Genomic DNA, 21,291 nt, shown 5'->3' on the forward strand with positions numbered 1-21,291 from the left:
AACTGGATTGAGACTGAATTGAAAAGTAATGGCCTAATACATTCTGCAGTAGAAAATTTAAGTTAGGACAAAATTCTCATTCAGATCTACAGAGAGAGAGAGAGAGAGAGAGAGAGAGAGAGAGAGAGAGAGAGAGAGAGAGAGAGAGGAGAAGAGAAGAAAAGAAGAAGAAGAAGAAGAAGAAGAAGAAGAAGAAGAACAACAACAACAACAACAACAACAACAACAAAGGAGAGGAGAGGGGAAGAGAAGAGAAGAGAAGAGAAGAGAAGAGAAGAGAAGAGAAGAGAAGAGAAGAGAAGAGAAGAGAAGAGGAAAGAGTAGTAATAGTTTTTGGTTTTAAATGTGGTTGTTACCTTGTAAGAAAGGTCACCAGGCACGATAAAAACCAGTATCAGAACTTTATTAGGAGGAGGTGGGGGGACAGAAGAACGTGACCAGGCATGTGCAGGAAGAGAGAGAGAGAGAGAGAGAGAGAGAGAGAGAGAGAGAGAGAGAGACCAGAAGAGAGGGGAGGAGTCTGTGACCGGCTTTTTAAGGATCTCTCTGCACATGTGCATGTGGGCTTATGGAGCTGTGCCATGCATGCATAGATTATATAATCAAGCAGCACAATAATAATGTAAGCCCCCTTACTTATCTACTGAACTGTGCATGTGCGTTCATATAGCTGGAGGAGTGACAGAATCAAAAGAGATATAAAAATGTGACTATGGTAAGGTATGTGCTAATAAGATTGAACTTTTTAACAGAAGGGGTATATATGTAGCATCTCTATTTGATGAAGGAATTAGTTCCATCGAAGTAAAACCTGGTCCTCTGCACTGGGACACTAAGAGAGGGGAGGGGAGAAAAAGCCCACCCATCAAAGACTCCAACTTGTAAAAATACAAATATGTGTGAAACTAGAGAGCTCAAGCTCACAATGAAGAAATAGTTTTTTGATTCTGGAAAGCAACTGCCTAGCAGGGTATTCCCTTGGAAATGAAGAAGCTAACACAATTGTGGTTCCAGGGCATGGAATACATCTAATGCTGGCTGCATGACTTGCCAGCATCATCCCTGTGGTACTACCTTTGACAGAATGAAAATACCAAGATTGAGGGGGAGTCATGGCAAGCACCTCTGTCCAGACAATGTTTGGCAGGTTCAGAATCCATGCAAGGAGGTTCTGGGTGCACCCTGAAGCCATGAAAGCAGAGTAATGGTGACCCCAGTGAGTAGCAGGGGTCAGAACCATGGGGCATCTGCTGAGGACAGCTGGACACATGGAATCAAATTGGCACAGCACAGTGGTTGTGTGCCACAGGAAGCAGAGTTGCAGAGATGAATCCCCCAAGCCCTTTTTGGCTGAGGAAATTCCTTTCCAAGTTATGGGCTGGACATGTAGCTGCAGAATTTGGTGTTGTCCCTTCTGGGTATTGTTCTTGCCTTGGTCAATGTTTCCTCTATGCTCCTATTCTCTTTTAGAATGGAAAGGATTACTCTGACCACTGCTGGGATAATTTAAATACTGGGAGTGAGAACTGTCTGTGTAGGTGGTGCCCTGGAATACAGGTCCCCTCCTGGTGTCCTAGATGACAGGCCTGTGTTTGTGCTGACCAACTCAGCTGCCATCTAGGCCCACATCCTGTGCTATGAATCAATCTTCCAAAACATCTATAGTGCTAGTCCTAGGCCCAATGGCCTGCCCCCATTACAAAGCCACTGTGGCTGTAGACCAAGCTGCCTGCCCTGCTGGGAGACAGAGAGCTCTGTTGTCTGCTGCCAACAAGCATAAAAGTTTAGCCTGGCAAGCTATTGGTTGGCCAGCATAGAAGGTGGGGAGGTATGCAGCAGCCTGGAGATAGCATGGAACCTGCCCTTAGACTCCCTGCCTAGCCACAAGATCACCCTGATTTCAGGCAACAGCAGGTTATCTGAGATGAATCTCAGCGATGGTCCAGTGTTCATAAACTGTAAAACTTGAACCAGACCAATGACTCATTGCAAGGGATGCTTGCATACAAAGCTGTTTGGAAGAGAAAAAAAATTACTGTGTGACACACTTCTGTTCCCAATGCCACTATGACAAGCGAGTGTGAGACCAAGAGATGGGAATGTTGGAGGAATGGAGTGGTGATTGAGCAGTGGAGAAAGTAGTAACTGGAGACTTGATGGCAGCGATTGGTGTGAAAGAGGCTGTAGTGGACTGGGGGAATGTGTCATTGATGAGTGGAGCCAACAGGGTTGTGTGCAGTTGCCTGGAGCTCGGACTTTGACTCAGCCCCCTACACACTGCCCAGCTACAATATCACCCTGGTTCTGAGCAGTAAAAGGAAATTAAGTTTAAGAATATTTATTTGGTCAACATCTTAGAGGGAAATCTTCAATTCTATATGTTCCAAATAGGATAGAACCATCTCCAAAATCAATTAGATCTACAATATCAGTACTCTGAAGAGATGTCTTCATCTTATGTCCAGTACTATAACTTTTGCAATGCCCAATGTATTAAAACATCATTTATGCCCACAATTGGGTGGATTGACGTGCTAAATGAGGTGAAAAGATTACCACTCAAAAGATGGAAATTTTGTTATTCAAAAAATCATGGATGTGTTTGGAAGATATGCCAAATGAAATTATCCAGCCTAGAAGGCCCCGTACTTCTTAATCTCACTTAAATGCAGAATCTGAAACAGTGAGGCAAATAGAAGAGTAAATATGTAGTTATCAGAGCCTGGAGAGTTGATGGACTGAGGAATGGCTATTAAGGGAAGGTTTCAATGGGATGAGAAAACATTTTGGGACATCTTCATGAAATGGTGAGAATGGATAACCATGATGAACAGCATGCATGTATGAAGAAACCATTTTGTACTAAAAAATGCAATGGTAGTTTTCCAATTTTCAGTAAAATTTAAAGTAACATGACTTTTTATACAATGTTACAATTTTCCTAATGCATGTCAGTGAGGAAAATACTGTATTTGTTTATGTAGATATAGATACATTATCATGTGCATACATATAACTATAATATGTTTGTGATTTTTGGCTTGTATAGAAAAGCAACATGTGTTGATTTTGGATATGTAATGCAAATGATCACAATATAACCATAGCCATGACAAAATTGTAAGACAGAATCCTTAACAATGTAAACATATTTGGATGTGTGTTTTTCAATTTTATGAACTTTATGATTAGAGATAGTTATAGAACATTTTTTGAGAGTATAATTTAATTACATTTTTCTCTTTCCTTCCCTCCCTCCAAACCCTCTCAAATAATCATCTCTACTCCCCTTCAAATTCATGGCCACTTTTTCAAAAATTACTGTTGCATGCATTTATGTACATATACACATATGTTAAAATTATTATTGCACACATATATATACACATAGGGCATGTTTAGTTACTATAATGTGTCTGGTATGTATGTTTTCAGGGCTGACTATTTGGAAATGGACAACACTTCTTCTCTTCCTCGTGGAAGGCCACTTTTCCCGCTCCCAGCTTGCCTCAGTTACTTATCCTTCTTTGTATAGGAATGAGGTCTCATGGGCTTTTCTCCATCCAGTTTGGCATATTCACTGATGTCATTCTTTCACAGCTCACAATTGAACAGCAATGTTGATGAGACTTTATGAATGTTAATTCTGATATTGTAGGGATCTGAGAAAATACTGTAGGAGTACACGAGACTCAAATAATATGCAAGAACAAAAGCATTTATTTACCACCATATGCAAGGTCCAAGCACCTGTATAAAATGGTGATGACCCCCAAGAGGAGCGTGCAAGCTCCTTTTAAGCACAGCTAGGGGAATTTTAGGAACAGTTAGGTCATCTCAAACATAATTGGTTAAGCAAGCAGCAGTTATGCTAGTACACTTTTAATTGGCTGAGGTTTTCTCTTTGGACATACTGGGGTAAGAGGGCTGCAGAAACTGTCCTTGAGATGGTGGGGCTGACTCAGGACTTGTTCATGCTCTCTCCCTTATCCCTGAAGGGAAAGGGTGTTTGTTGATAAATGCCCCTTTGTTGGGAGAGATGCCTCTTTGCCCTTTTCAGAGAACAGGAACCTAAACTCAGTTGTAAAAGTAGAAACGCTTAAACCCTTCAATATTGCTAGGAGACACAACCTCACAGCAATCTCCCAGATCTGCTGGCATTTACAATCTGTCTGCTCCCTCTTCTGCAATGTTCTCTGAGCCATATGTGTGAGAATGTTTTCACAAAACTTTAATAATGAGGACAAATAATCACAAGATGTTTCAAGTTAGGAGATTAGAAAATATGTCACTTATTTGTTAAGAACATATGTATACATTCATATCATTTTGTTTTGTTTTTGTTTTATAATATTTTTTATTATTATATTTGTGTTTTAATTTTGCACATCAGCCATGGGTTCCCCTGTCCTCCCCACTCCCGCCCCCACCCCCACCTTTCCCCCAGTCCCTCCCTTCCATTCTCATCTCCTCCAGGGCCAAGACTCCCCTGGGGATTCAATTCAACCTGGTGGATTCAGTATAGGCACATCCAGTCCCCTCCTTCCAGGCTGAGCAAAGTGTCCCAGTGTAAACCCAAGGTTCCAAACAGCCAGCTCATACACTAAGGACAAGTCCTGGTCCCACAGCCTGGGTGCCTCCCAAACAGTTCAAGCTATTCAATTGTCTCACTTATCCAGAGGGCCTGATCCAGTTGGGGGCTCCACAGCTTTTGGTTCATAATTCATGTGTTTCCATTAGTTTGGCTATTTGTCCCTGTGCTTTTCCAATCTTGATCTCAACAATTCACACTTTTATAGTCCCTCCTCTTTCTCGACAATGAACAGGAAGAAGTAAAGTGCTCAAGAGGTCCCCAGAAATCCACAATAAAACATCCGCTGTAGACTACTGGCAATGGTCGAGAGAAAGCCTGATCTGACCTAGTCTGGTGATCAGATGGCCAAACACCCTAACAGTTGAGCTGGAACTCTCATCCAATAACTGATGGAAGTCGACGCAGAGATCCTCAGCCAGGCCCTAGGTGGAGCTCCAGGAGTCCAATTGTCAAGAAAGAGGAGGAACTGTAAAAGTGTGAAATATCATTTTGTTTTTAAGAGTATATATGAATACTTTATACACAAATGGAAAGACATGGGGGGTAGAAGGAGGAAGATGTGTGCATGAACATGCTGTCAGTATGGGCCAGCAATCAGTGTGACTGAAGAAATTTGTTTTCATTAGGTTTTATGTATTTTCATTGCTTTAAACATTTTTCTGATGTTTGATTGCAGTAATTGATGTTAAATTTGTCAATTTTATATGTGAAAATTGCATTCATATTGGAAATATCATATGGTTCAGTAAAATTTATTCTCAATGGGAGAATGATGAGAATCTATTTCAAGATTGGTTGTATGTGAATTAGTAATTGCTGGTTTAAAATAAAACCAATGCTATGGGAACATTTGATAATTTTCATAATGGTAATTAATATCCATACTAAAAAAATGTATGTAGTTATAAAACATTTTTCTATATATTATAATACAATTATTGATAAACGATTAATAAAGATGGCAAGTCAATTATAGCTAAAATATCTAAATCATGTCAGTGAAGTCAATACATTTATTCATAACTGACCTTTAATATTTGGGTTTAGAAAGCTAACAAACCTATGTGAGCCCAGTTACAAGAGGTTGGTTAGTAATTAGCTGACTAATAAGTAATGGCCAACAGATTGGCTTTATTCTATAGGGAGCTTTGGTAGCAATGAGGTAATTTTAGTATTGAATTAAAAAAAAGGATTGATGATGATAAGAAATAAATATCCACTACAATCTGCTTTTGTTAAAGAAAAGGGACATGAGAGGACAGTTGTCATTGACACTCTTGTTCCTGAAGCTTGAGTGTCTTCATGGAGATTTAAGCTTCATGGCATCCATGTCTGTAACTGTTTTCATAGGAGTTCTGGTGAGTACAAGTGGACTGTACTAAACTAAATGAAATATTTGTCATTTTGTCCACTTTCTCTAAATCCCTGCTGACTCACAGCTATGTGTTTATATCCCAAAGATTTGTGCTCAGTCATGTGACTTTGTAAGAGTCCATGTGGAACTGCTATGATTCTTGTTAAGTAAAGTTACCCTTTCTGACTTATGCCCAGAATTGTGCATATTATCATTACAGAAATATAGTAAAGTGATCCTAACTTGAATGCTCTCCTTGCTGTATTCTAGCATCTGGCACTGTTGTCTTGGCCTATTACACTCATGGGTACCTGTGGCTTGGTGAACTTTTCTGTCTTGCCTGTTATGTATGGTCATTATAAATTAGGTAGCTTTGTGTTTTACCTACAACATAGTTTTTATCTCTTACCCTGAAAGCAAATATTGGAGACAATGGACATTCATACTATGGTTATATGTCCTGTAATGTTATACAGCACATTTAATTTCATAATCTTCCTCAAGGAAATTAAAGGCTCAAGAAACACCATGACATTGTTAAAAATCTCTTTAAAACCATGAAAAACTGAAATATTAAAAGACATTCTTAATTCACTGGACAATTTTCCAAACAGGCCTGTTTAAATTTCATTTCTTAGCTCTATCATTAATATGTAAAAAAAATGGTGGAAATGTGTGCATATGTGTTTTATCTCAAAATGAAAGTGATTGTAACACCATGGATTAACATTCTTAACAGGTACTTTGTTACAAACTAAAAGTTATAATATTTTAATTCAAGTGTCTTTAATTCCATGAGGGAATGAATTAATGCTTCTCTATTTGTATTTTGTTGAAAACAAAATATGAAAAGTTGTATTCTAAATTCATGGTTGTTTTATATATGTGCAATCAAGTAGCATATATGAAAGGGATAGAAGGAGCAGAAAGATTTTAATTTACCATCTTATCTGATCTGTTTATGTCTTAGAAGGGTAAACACACAAATATAACTAATACCAAAAACACAGTCCACTTTTTGCCCATATAAGAACATTTGAAAGATATATATGAAAAGAGAGTAGGGACATCTCCTTGTCAAGGTATCACAAGATTCTTTGCCACAGTATACCCTGTCCTCTAGGTCATCCTTATGAAGCTCTGTAATATTATAAGGCAGGCTTAAAGGTACAGTATCTTTTCACTACCTCCTGATGTTTCAAACTCCCATTAGAATGGCCTATTAAGCTCTGCTTGTATGAGTGGAGGGCTTCTCTTGCCCAAAGTTTCAAACTATTCCATGTTCCTGCTGCAAAGGACTACCAAAGGCCTAAGAACCACAAGGTCAGGACAATCAGAGCAACAACACTGCCTGGTGCCAATCTTCTGTCTGAGCTGCTTTATGAAAAAGGTAAAGCATGGATTAAGGTTTGCATTTCCTGGAGAATGCAGTTCCTGTGGCCAGGCTTAAAACAGCAGGCACATTGTATACACACTAAGAAAGAAGAGCAAAATAAGAAGTGGAGTGGGTGAGGCTAATGGGACTAAAGCCTGCTTGTGTTGACCCAACTCCACAGCAGGGCTCTACCTCTTCAAAATTCCTTAATATTCCAATAGTGGCACCAGATGGGAATTAAGTGTCCATTGTGAGTGCCTATGAGGCCATTTCACCTCCATACCACAGTTTTCATCCATTTCCTTTAACATTTTTGAGAAAAGTTTGGTCATGTTTTCAAATATTCTACATTGTGGTTTCTGCAGTTGATACTGTTCAACTCATTTCCCTCTTTCTCATGTTGTTTCAACACCCAGAGAAATTATAAAGTTATGGCAAGAATACTCCCGAATGATGCCGCTGACTTCATGTGGCTCAAGATATGAAGCCCAGTGCGTCTGTTCACCTTACTCCTAATGAGATGCATTGGATATCTGGGCTAGAAGATGCACCCAGATGTCTGGTTCAGAGCCAAAGAAATATGTGAAAACCAAGATAGGCACATGCAGCAAAAAGACCATTTGTAAGAATTTAAAATTGTCTTCTTAAGTTCCATGAAAAAAATGCTTATTGTGAGCTTCAATACTTTAACATCGTGAGCTATCAGTGCATGTAAAGTAAATATTGATCTCTTTCAGATTACTCTTAAGTCTCAAGAAATAGTCCATTTAAGTTGTTAGATGGGATTCTTCCTTGTCACATGATACATAAGTGTTATTTTCCTATGTACTAGAAATAGAACTACAGATTATTTAAATGAACTTTGCTAGAGAAATGGTTAGGAGTAGAAAAAAATGGGTTTTAAACAAATCATGTATGCATCTGAATTGCTTTTTGATCAAAATAAACTCAGAGTTGTAATATAGATCTTAAACCAGAAGTTTATTAATTTAATAAAGAAATTAATTTAATGAAGGAAATTTACCAGAGAGTATGGATTACGAAACAACAAATGACAGGGATTAGTTATTAAAGTCCACATTAACATTTTATAATAACGTGACTAAGACAGACTATCACAGTCTAACTTTTTATTCCTTTAATGAAAAATGTGTAAAATTTCAATTATATGCAAAACACAGGCTCAAATTTCATAATGCACTGAAAAAGAGAGGAAAAGGTGATACAAAAGAAATTTGAAATATTAAGAAAATAATGATCATTTTATAAATCTTTTCAGAGCACTTAAAACTTCCTTGTTTCTTAAGCTATAAATAAAGGGATTTAGCAAAGGAATCACAACTGTGTAGAACAGTGAATACATTTTGTCCTGGTGTTTGCCTGATCCTGACCCAGGACTCACATACATGAAGAGGAGAGTGCCATAGAACAAAGAGACAGAGAGCAGGTGGGCACTGCAGGTGAAGAAGGCTTTCTTTCTGCCCTTCTTAGACTTCATGTTCAGGACAGCAAACAGGACACGGGCATAAGAGACTACAATGGTCACAGAGGTGCTGATTTGTATGGAGGAAGCAAAAATAAAAGCCACCAATGCATTAAGAGATGGATCTGTGCAAGAGATTGTATAGAGTGGCATGATTTCACAGTAGAAATGATCAATAACATTAGACCTACAAAATGTTAATCTGAATAATAATCCCACATGAACTGCAGGATTTAGGAAACCAATTATATATGACATAATTATTAACACAGTGCAGAGTCTTTTGGACATCACAACCGCATAGTGCAGAGGGTTGCATATCGCTACATAGCGGTCATAGGCCATCGCTACCAATAGGAAAATTTCAGCAGTTGCACTGAAACAAAAAAAATAAAATTGGGCAAAACACTCACCCCTGGATATCATGTCATTCCTATTTAAAAATTTCATAAGCATCTTTGGAGTCACAGAGGATGAAGTACAGGCATCAGCAAAGGCTAAATTTCCAAGAAAAAGGTACATGGGAGTGTGAAGATGGGTATCCTTCCAGACAAGAAAGATTAATCCAAGGTTGCCCACAATGGTGATGACATAGATGAAGAAGAACACCAGAAAGAGGGGAACTTGCAGCTCTGGACGATCTGTTATTCCTCTGAGAACAAACTCAGTCAACAGGGTCCTGTTTCCTTCCATCACACCCCCTCAGGCTTCTCACTGAAAAGAGAGATGAGTCAAAGAAAACATGGCCAAGACTCAATGAGAATAGGATCATATTATAGTCCACATTGTACATGCCAAAATCTTGTAATAAACAAGAACAAAATGTACTCGTTCTGCTTTTGTAGCTTTCTTGAAATAGGAAGCATTTTCTAAACAATTTTTGTGTATATATTCTATAACATGCCATTATCTGAAAACTAACTGAGGAGGCCATAGACATAAATTTACCTGGCATTATGCACATTGCTCTAAATAACTATTATTACTTTCAATTTAATATATATTAAGATTATGTAGTAGTTATATTAGTATGTTTATCATTCTAAGATATGAACATATCAGGTAATAAGATGGAAATTTAAAATATTCTGCTTCTATCCTTTTCATATATGCTACCAGATTATACATTTATTAAAAACAACCACAAATTTTCAGTATTCTTTTTCATTTGTTTTCATCAAAATACTTGTAAGGAACCATTCATTGATTTCTTTATGGGATTAAAGATATCTAATTTAAAATAGTATGATTTTTGTTTATAATAATGAACATGTAATCTGTTAATCCATATTGTTACAAGAACATTATTTTAGATAAAACACATATGTACACATGCATACACAACTTGTTTTTATATTAATGATAGATCTAGGAATTGCAATTTTTATTTAAAAAAATGACTCTATGGAAAATGGCCCAATGAATTGTGAATGTTTTTAATATTTCAGTTGTCCATAGTTTTAAAGCAATTTTAACAATGTCACAGTGTTTCCTGAACTTTTAATTTCCTTGAGGGAGATTGTGAAACTAAAGGTGCTATTTAATATTACAAAACACATCACCATAGAATGAATGGCCAGTGTCTCCAATATCTGTATTGGCATAAGTGATAAATATTACATTTATATAAGAATCAAATAGGTAAAACATGAAACTCTTTAATATATAATGACCACAGAAATAACACACAAGACAGAATATTTCACCAAGCAATGTGTTCCATCAGTGTAATCAGTCAGGACAGTGGTGCCAGATCCTAGAATACAGCAGGGAGAGCATTCAAATTGGTACCACTTTACTATGTTTCTGTAATAATAAATATTCACAATTCTGGACATAAGGTGGTTTGTGTATTTGCATTGCTGTGTTGCTAATCTAAAATTGGAGTGAATCACTTAGAAATATCAGATTTCAGAGTCTGATCACCCACTGAATAGAATGGCTATGAAGTATTAAGGCAAGTCCAGCCCAGTGGGTTTCCTACCAACATGTACTTTTACTTGTTTGAAACTTAGTAATCATATAAAATTAGCTAACAGCTCCATCCCAGAATATGTAATTTGAACAGGCTAATGTTCTCAACTCATCTGCTTTATTTATTTTTTAAATGAGTAGAAAAAAAGATCTTTTTAAAGGAATAGGCAAGAAATAATCTTGAGACAATGACAATATGTAGAGCTGAAATATTGTACAGAAAGTTCCACAGGGGACTTTTTTACCAGATGTTCCAACTATCAGAAAGGAATTTGTTCTTCTCCATATTTATTGGGAATATGAAGGAAAAAATTGGCATGAAGTTTTATTGGCTGCTGAAACACACAATAGCAGGAAAGCAGGTATGCTTGTGAAATGTTCCACTGTCAAATCTCAAAAAGCATAAGATGAGCTTTGCTTTGTATTTCTCCAAACATTTAAAATGAAACAGATGCTGTAGCTGTGGGGCTCTTTCTTTCTTCATATTTCAGGATTGCCAAGGAATGCAATAACTAGGTGAGGAAGGAAGCAGAGATGCCCTGAGAAGTCACACAGTCCTGTGACTCCAGGAACCAGAAATTCATCTTGACTATGAAAATTTCCAAAGTAAAAGTCAGAAAGGGTAATTTTACTTAATAAGAATCAAAGCATAGCAGTTGACCACATGGACTCTTACAAAGTCACATGACTGGGCACAAATCTTTGGTATATAAATACATAGCCGTGAGTCAGCAGGGATTTAGAGAAAGTGGACAAAATAACAAAATATTTCATTTAGCTTTTCAGGACTGTTGTGTGTCACATTTGTTAGAAAATTTCCTTTAAAGATGTTTACACATTATTACTTCTATGGAGGTATTCACACATTATGATAAACTTCTTCTAATAAAATGATGAACTAATAAGATAGAAATAAAATAAATTTTCTCACCAAATTCCTATGAAAATAGCTGCAGGCATGGATGCCACAAAGCTTAAATCTCCATGAAGACACCCAAGTTTCAGGAACAAGAGTGTCAGTGACAACTGTCCTCTCATGTCCCCTTAACACAGCAGGTTTAGGGAATATTTATTTCTTATCATCATCAATCCGAAATTCTAAATCCTCCAACACTAAAACTCCCTCAATGCTACCAAAGCTCCCTGTAGAATAAAGCCAATCTGCTGGGCATTGCTTATTAGTCAACTAGTTATTACTAACAAACCTATTGTAACTACTGTTACATAGGCTCACTTGCTTTCTAAAACACAAGTAGTAAAGGCCAGTTATAAATCAATATATTTGCTATACTGACAATCTGTAAATATTTTAGATGCCATTGACTTACCATCTTTATCAATCTTCAATCAATATTCATATTAAAATGATTAGGAAAAATTTTACTAATACACATATCATGTATTAGTATAAATATTACTTACCATTAGGACAATTCTGAAGCATTCTCATAGCATTTTCATATTAAAACAGCATTTACTAATTCAGATTCAATCAATGGTGGAATAGATTGTTTTACACCCTTCTTCCACTGAGAATAAATTTTGTTGAAATGATATTTTCAGTATGAATACATTACTCACATATAAAATCAATGAATTTAATGTGACATGCTGAGATTTAATATCAGAAAGATGTTTAAAGCAATGAAAATACATTAAGACATAAAGAGAACAAATTTCTTCAGTCACAACGGTTACTGGTGAATACTGGTAGCATTTTCATGCAAACATCTCCCTCTTTCTACCTATCTATGTCTTCCCATTTGTGTATATACTATTTGTGTATACTGTCAAAATCAAAAGGATGTTAGTGTACATATACTTTCTTTTTAAAAAGTGACATATTTCCTAATCTTTTAACTTGAAAATTCATGGACTTATTTTTCCTCATTATAAAAATTTTGTGAAAACATTCCCACACCTAAGGCTCAGGGAACATTTTAGGAGAAGGGACAGATATTGTGTGAGAGTCAGAGGATTGGTGAATTTGCTGTGAGGTTGAGTCATCAGAAGAAACGTCCATAAATTTTCACCTACATGGCTGGCAAATTTGAGTTGAGTAAGAATGACACCAATGAACATGCCTAACAAGATGCAAAAAGCCCATGAGACCTCAGACTATAAAGAAATATAGTCTAGTGTGGAGAGCTGAGAGCATGAACTGTGATCTTCACCAAGAAAGGCACACCAATTAATTGGTTGTCTAGTGCCAAATGGTCAGTCCTGAAAACATACATAAAATAAAAATCATATGTACCAGGTCTTTCTTTAGACTGCCAGTTCCTGAATCATGACATGGAAACTTCTTATTAATTACAAAAGTTTAGCCATAGCTTAGGCTTGTTCCCAAGTAGCTCTTAACTCTTAGATGAATTCATTTATATGAATATATGTTCTGCCATGTGCTCATTGCCTCTGCTCTGTATCCGACTCTCCATCTATCTAGTGAATCTCCTGTGCCTTGGATTCTTTCCAAGAATTCCTGTCTCCAGAATTCCCACATATCCCTCTTCCTGCTTAGCTATTGACCATTCAGCTCTTTATTAAACTAATCAGAAAGTGCTTTAGGCAGGTGAGGAAGGACAGAGACACATTTTCACAAAGTACACAAAAAGAGCAGTTCTGTATGCTATAATAATTGTATTATAATATGTATGTATATATATATAAAATGCAATAACAATTTTGAAAAAAGAGACCATGAATTTGAAGAAGAGTAGAAAGGGGCATATGGGAGTGTTTGGAGGGAGCAAAGGAAAGAGAAAAATATTGTAATTAAGTTATAGTCTCAAAAGTTCTATCACTATATCTAATCTCAAAGTTCTAAAATTGAAAAACATTGCATCCAAATATATTCATATTGTTAAGGATGTTGCCTTACAGTTTTACGATTATTCTTTGGGCATACTGTCATCATTTATATTACATATCCTGAAACAACACATGTTGCTTTTTTATGAAAGCCAAAATTATCTTATAATTATATGTATGCACACAATAACACGTCTAAATCTATATAAACATAGCACAATATTTTCCTGACCCATGTGTATTTGGAAAATCTATTAACATTTTTACAAAGAGTTGTAAGTCACCTTAAACTTTATTGAAGACTGGAACATTATGATTGTGTCTATTTCTGAGTACAAATGATGTTTTCATACATGCATGAAGTACTTCATGATGATCCGTTGTCATCATGCTGTGAAGATGCCCCAAAATGTCTTCTTCTCTCACTGAATTCTTCTCCCTTAACATCCACCTCCATTCTCTGTCAGCTCTCCAGGCTCTGATAACTATATATTTATTCTTCTGTGTGTCTTACTGATTTCAAGTCTGCACTTAAGTGAGATTAAGAAGTACTGGGCCTTCTGGGATGCATAATTTAATTTGGCATATCTTCCAGTCTTCATCCATGGTTTTTCAAATGACAGAATTTCCATCTTTTGAATAATATTCTTTTTGTATGCTCACCTCATTTATTTTGTCAATCCTCCCATTAGTAGGCACATATAGTACTTTACTACAAAGATACTGTAGTGAACATAGCAGTGCACACATCTCAGAGCACTGATATTATACATCTACCTGTTATTTTTAGAGCTGGTTCTGTCCTGTTTGGAACATACAATCTTGGAGATTTTGCCTCTAAGATGTTAACTAAATAAATATTCTTATTTCTTTATTAAGAGTTTTTTCTATTTGTTTTACATATAAGCCACACAAATAAATATTCTTAATCTTAATTTCTTCACTTGCAATATAAAGCTACCAATGTGTACCTACAATGTATCCAGAGGGTCGAATAGGAAAATGAAAAGGAAGCTCTTGCCATTGGTGACAAATAGTAAAGACACATGTAATGGTGACTTGGATTGTCATGGTGGTTGTTTTACTTATTCATAAATAATGCTCCACATTTCTTTTGCAAGACTCCTCTTTTGGGGAGTCAGATATGAGATGTGTGCTGTTCATTGGAAATTTAATTTAATTCTATACAAAACAACTTTTACACTACCTTTAAAATGACATAGAGATGGAGAACAGACAATCATTAGATGGAGTAAATGAAAGGAAGATAACATTTTAAAGAGACTATTTTCTTTTTTATACTTTTTTATTAAGGAATTTTTTATTCATTTTACATATTAATTACAGATTCCCCTCTCCTCCCTCCTCCTGCCTCTCCCACCTTCCTTCCCAACCCACCCACCATTTCTTCCTCCAACAAGGCAAGGTCTCCCATATGGAGTCATCAGAGCCTGGTACATTCAGTAGAGTCAGGTCCAAGCCCTTCCCCCTGCATCAAGGCTATGCAAGGTGTCCCACCATAGGTAGTGGGCTCCAAAAAGCCAGCTCATGTACCAGGGATGGGCCCTATTGCCAGGGTCCCCTTAAGCAGATCAAGCTATATAACTGTCTCATTTATGCACAGGGCCTAGCCTAGTCCCATAGAGGTTCCACGGTTGTTGGTCTAAAGTTCATGAGTTCCCATTAGAATGGTTTGGTTATTTCTGTAGATTTCCCCATCACGATCTTGATGCCCCTTGCTCATAGGATCCCTCTTCTCTCTCTTTGACTGAACTCCTAGAGCTCAGCCTGGTGCTTAGCTGTGGATCTCTGCATCTGCTTCCATCAGTTAGTGGATGAAGGCTCTATGATGACAGTTAAGGTCACACGGATCTGATTACTGGAGTGAGCCAGAAGAGGTTGTTTTCATTTTAATGATAATTATAACATTTCACAGCTGAATGCCTCAATTAAGCTACAGATATTTCCTTCCTTATTTAATACAACTTTGAGAGCTGACCAAGTTAACACTATGCCATCTCCAGTGTTTACAAATTACCATCTATAAGATTGCATTTGAGTCTCTCCTTTTCAAGAATCTCCTTTTTTCATGGATAGTACCTTAGTTATATTCTTGATGTATAACAGAACACCCTAGACCATGAGGTTTACAGAGAAAGGATAGTTTGGGGTTCATAGTTCCATGGTGATATGGTCCTTCATGGCAGGAAGGTCGAAGCAGAGGAGCTTGAAGCAGCTGCACTTTGGACCCACAGTCAGGAAACAGAGCAGTAACAGAGAGTAGGGCCAGCCTAGCAAGGCCCAAAAGTCTATTGCCAGTGATCAATTTCTCCCAGCAAAGTACAAAAATCCGAAAACTTCCATGAGCTTTCCAAAAACAACAGCTGGGAACAAAGATTCAAACACACTACCCCATAGTGAACATTTCCCATTCAGACCAAAGGATTCCAGCCCTGGTAAGCATTTGCTGATGGTCTCCACTTCATAAAAAGAATACTTATATAACTTTAAAAGTCTCATTGTCTTAATCAGTCCCAGTACTGACCAAATGTCCAAAATCTCAGTGTAGAATCTTAACTAATGATGGATACAAGGTTACCTCTTAATCATGACCCCGGCCCAACAAATAAAATTTTTAAAAATTATCTACTTCTATCATGCAGTGACACAGAGTAGTCATTCTCATTTCAATGAGAAGAAAAGGAGCAAGATGACACATTGGACCAAAGCAAGAACAATATCCAACAGAGCTAACACCAAATCCTGCAGATCCATGTGCAGCCCATGAGACCTGGAAAGGAATCTTGTCAGCTGCAAAGCACTTGGAAGCCTTACCTCAGCAACTCTGCTGCCTGTGGCACACACACACTCACTGTGCTATGCCAGCTTGATTCCATGTGTACAGCTGTCCTCAGCAGATGTCCCATGGTACTGACACCTCCTACTCACTGGGGTACCAATCGCTTTGCCTTCATAGTTTCATACCAAGTACTCTCAGAACCTCTTTGCATGGATTCTGCACCTTCCACACATTGTCCAAAGAGAGATGCTAGCCATGATCCACCCCCTCAGTCTTGCAACTTTCATTCCATCAATGGTAGAAGGATGATGCCGGCAAGTCCTGCTACCAGCAGTAGATGTATTCTGCACACTTGCTTGACAATTGTATTAACTTCTTAGATGCTGAGGAAGCACTCTGCTAGGGAGTTGCTTGCCAGGATCAAGAAACTCTTCCTTTGTTGTGAGGATAGGCTCTCTGGATTCATACATATTTGTATTTTCATAAAAGTAGTCTTTGATAGGTGGAGTTCCCCCACCCCCTTAAGGCACCTTTCTCATTGTCCCAGTACAAAGGACCAGGTTTCACTTTAATTGAACTAACTCCTTTATCAAGTGCAGATGCTACATACATACCCCTTCTGTTGAAAAGTTCAATCTCATTAGCACACTTTCCTTACCATAGTCACATTTTTATATCTCTTTTTACTGACTATTATCAGATCTTCCTACCCTCTGCCCCCTCTAACTGTAGATCTGAATGAGAACAGTGATAAAAAAAAAAAAAAAAAAAAAAAAACACAACACAACTTGAATGCTGTCCTCACTTAAAAATTCTACTATGGAACATATTAGGCAGTACCTTTCAATTCAGTCTCAATCCAGTTTGTCAAGGTATCACAAGATTCTTTGCCACAGTATACCCTGTCCTCTAGGTCATCCTTATGAAGCTCTGTAACATTATGAGGCAGGCTTAAAAGTCCAGTATCTTTTCACTACCTCCTGACATTTCAAACTCCCATTAGAATGGCCTATTAAGCTCTGCTTGAAGCAGTCAAGGGCTTCTATTGCCCAAAGTTTCAAACTACCCCATGTTCCTTCAGCAAAGAACTTCCCAAGGCCTATGAACCACAAGGTCACAACAATCACAGTAACAACACTGCCTGGTGCCAATATTCTGTCTGAGTTGCTTTATGTAAAATGTAAAGCATGGATTAGGGTTTGCATTTCCTGGAGAATACAGTCCCTGTGGCTGAGCTTAAAACAGTGGGTTCATTGTATACACACTCAGGAAGCAAAGCAAAAGAAGAACGAGGTGGGGCTATAGAGACTCAAGGCCTGCTTGTCCTGTCATACCTCTTTCAGCAAGGCTGTACCTCCTAAGAATTCCATAACCTTCCCAATCAGTGACACCAAATGGGTTCTAAGTATCCAACATGAGAACCAATGGAGCCTTTTCACATTCACTATAATAGTTTTGTTCTTTTTCCATTCAAAATTTTTGTAAATAGTATAGTCATGTTTTCAAATATTCTACTTGTGTGTTTAAAACTGATACTGGTCAACTTGTTTCCCTCTCTTTCATGTTGTTTCAACACCCAGAAGAATTATATACAGTCATGGCAAGAATATTCCTTAATGATGCTGTTGACTTCATGTTGCTTAAGACATGAAGCCCTATGCATCTTTTCACCTTATTCCTAATGAGATGCATTGGAGATCTGGGCTAGAAGATGCACCCAGATGTCTGGTTCAGAGCCAAAGAAATATGTGAAAACAAAAGATAGACACAGGCAGCAAAAAGAGACAATTTATAGGAATTTAAAATTGTCTTCTTATGTTCCATGAAAAAAAAGCTTATTGTGAGTTTTAATATTTTAACCGTGAGAACTTTCAGTGTGTGTAAATATTCATCTCTTTCAGATTTTCTTAAATCTCAAGAAATACCCCCACTTAGTTGCTTAGGTGTTATTCCTCACATGTTGCATAAATATTATTTACCTATGTACTGGTAACATAATTACAGATATTTAAATGATTTGAATATACATTCCTCAAGAATTGTTTTAAAGGGGAAAATAGCTTTTAAACAAATCACTTGGAAAGCCTATGGTTGCATTCAAATTTAAAAATAAACTCAAAGATATTTAATATGAATCTTAAAAGCCAAAATTTGTCAATCTAAACATGAAATTAATGAAATAACTTTCACAGTGAGTATGACTTTCAATACAACAAATAACAGGGATTAACTTTTAAAGACCTTTTTACTTAGTTTATAATCATATTACTAGGACAGCTATTAACAGTCTAAATTTTTATTTTTTATGTAACAGTTGGTAAAATTTCAAATATGTGCAAAACCAGGATCAAATATTATGATGCATGGCCAAAGAGAGAAATAGGTAGTAAAACAAACTTTGAAATTTATAAAGATTATCATTTTATGACTTTTTTCAGAGCACCCAAAACTTCCTTGTTTCTTAAGCTGTAAATAAAAGGGTTTAGCAGAGGAATCACAACTGTGTAGAACAATGAATATATTTTATCCTGGTTTTTACCTGGTGCAGACCCAGGACTCATATACATGAAGAGGAGAGTGCCATAGAATAAAGAGACAGAGAGCAGGTGGGCACTGCAGGTGAAGAAGGCTTTCTTTCTGCCATTCTTAGACTTCATGTTCAGGACAGCAAATAGGACACGGGCATAAGAGACTACAATGGTCAAAGAAGTACTGATTTGTATGGAAGAAGCACAAATAAAAACAATCAATGCATTAAGAGATGGATCTGTGCAAGAGATTGTATAGAGTGGCAAGATTTCACAGTAGAAATGGTCAATTACATTGGACTTACAGAAAGTTAATCTGAATAATAACCCAACATTAAGTCCACAGTTTACAAAACCAATTATATATGACATACTTATTAACACAGTGCAGAGTCTTTTGGACATCACAACTGCATAGTGCAGAGGGTTGCATATGGCCACATAGCGGTCATAGGCCATCGCTACCAGGAGGAAAATTTCAGCAGTTGCACTGATACAAAAAAAGTAATATTGGGCAAAACACTCACCTAGGGATATCATGTCATTTTTATTTAAAAATGTCATAAGCATTTTTGGGGTCACTGTAGTTGAAATACAGCCATCAGTAAAGGCTAAATTTCCAAGGAAAAGGTACATGGGAGTGTGAAGTTGGGGGTCCTTCCAAATGAGGAAGATTAAGCCAAGGTTGCCCACCATGGTGGCAATATAGATGAAGAAGAACACCAGGAACAGAGGGACTTGCAGCTCTGGACGATCTGTTATTCCTCTGAGAACAAACTCAGTCAGCAGGGTCCTGTTTCCTTCCATCATACCGCCTCAGGCTGCTCACTGAAAAGAGATGAGTCAAAGAAAACATGGCCAAGACTCAATGAGAATAGGATCATATTATAGCTCACACTAGTACATGCCAAAATCTCCTTAATAAACAGGAACACAGGGTACTGTTTCTGCTTCTGAAGACTCCCTGAAATAGAAAACATTTGCTGAACAATTTTGATGTATACATTTTAAACATGCAATTATCTGAAAAGTAACTGAGAAAGTACAGTCATAGACATTGATTTACCTGGCATTATGCACATTGCCCTAAATAATTATAAATTAGTTTCAATTTAATACGTGCTAAGATCATGCTTAATTTAAGTATATTTGTAATATAAACTTTTATACAAAAATTAGAATGATAAAAATTCAAAATGCACTAAAATATTTTCAATACAAGCTCAAATTGAGAAGTCTCACTGTATGAAGTACTGCTTTAAACAATGGCACTTTCATTCTGGTTTACAACGGATTTTGAACATGCTGACTCTGTCCAGTTTTCTCTCCCTTCTCTGATGGTTCCCATCACCTTCTCAAATAGCACCATCCTACTGTAATTTCACATATATCTTTCAGTTACTTTTATGTGGGAGGAGAGTGGACTATGCTTTGGTATTGGCTGTATTTCTGTGTCTATTGTTTTAAGACATAAACAGATCAAGTAATAAAATGGTAATTTATAATATTTCTGCCCTTCTATCCTCTTCATATATGCTACCTGATTATACATTTATAAGAACAACCACAAATTTTGAATACAAAATTTCATGTTTTTTGAGCAAAATATGTAAAGAAGCTTTTGTTCATTTCCTCAAGGGAATTAAAGACAACAGAATTAAAATATTACAATTTTTAGATTATAACAAAGAACCTGTTACTCATATGTTAATCCACAATGTTAAAATCACTTTCATTTTAAGTTAAAACCCATATTCAAATGAGTGTACACAACTTTTTACATAATAATGATAGATTTGATGAATAAAATTTAACATGCCTCTGTTGAAATGTCCCATAAATTGAGAAAGTCTTTTAATATTTGAATTGTCCATAGTTTTAAAGAGATTTTAACAATGTCACAATATTTCCTGAGCCTTTAATTTCCATGATGGAGATTGTGAAATTAAAGGTGCTGTTTAACATTATAGAACATATTACCATAGAATGAGTTGTCAATGTCTCCAAAATCTGCATTAAGCATAAGCAATAAACACTATAGAATTAAGTAGGTAAGTACATGATTGACAGTGACCACAGAAATAACACACAAGGCATAATATTTCATCAAGTCATGTGTTCCCACAAGTGTAATCAGTCAGGACAGTGGTGCCAGATCCTAGAATATAGCAGGGAGAGCATTCAAGTTGGTACTACTTTACTATGTTTCTGTAAAGATAAATATGCACAATTTTGGGCAATAGATGGATTGTGTATTCACATCCATGTATTGTTGATCTAAAATTAGAACTGATCATTAGAATGTCAGGTTTCAGTGTCTGAGTATCCAATGCATAGAATAGCCATGGACTATCAAGACAAGTCCAGCCCAG

The 21,291-nt window shown here is 36.8% G+C and overlaps 2 protein-coding genes across 2 annotated transcripts; both read right to left on the reverse strand.

Moving 5' to 3' along the window:
* Positions 1-8,581: 8,581 nt before the first annotated feature.
* On the reverse strand, positions 8,582-9,499 carry LOC118594120 (olfactory receptor 5AC1-like). The gene has a single exon (XM_036203920.1). The coding sequence runs from the start codon at positions 9,497-9,499 to the stop codon at positions 8,582-8,584; it is 918 nt and encodes a 305-aa protein (XP_036059813.1).
* A 9,309-nt stretch (positions 9,500-18,808) lies between these two features.
* On the reverse strand, positions 18,809-19,729 carry LOC118594150 (olfactory receptor 5AC1-like). Its single transcript, XM_036203993.1, has one exon. The coding sequence runs from the start codon at positions 19,727-19,729 to the stop codon at positions 18,809-18,811; it is 921 nt and encodes a 306-aa protein (XP_036059886.1).
* Between the last annotated feature and the right edge of the window lie 1,562 nt (positions 19,730-21,291).

Source organism: Onychomys torridus, chromosome 12 (assembly GCF_903995425.1).
Source record: "Onychomys torridus chromosome 12, mOncTor1.1, whole genome shotgun sequence".
Classification (NCBI taxonomy): Eukaryota; Metazoa; Chordata; class Mammalia; order Rodentia; family Cricetidae; genus Onychomys; species Onychomys torridus.

Coding starts and splice junctions, on each gene's coding strand:
- LOC118594120 (XM_036203920.1), bottom strand. CDS start 9,499: ATGGAAGGAAACAGGACCCTGTTGACTGAGTTTGTTCTCAGAGGAATA.
- LOC118594150 (XM_036203993.1), bottom strand. CDS start 19,729: ATGATGGAAGGAAACAGGACCCTGCTGACTGAGTTTGTTCTCAGAGGA.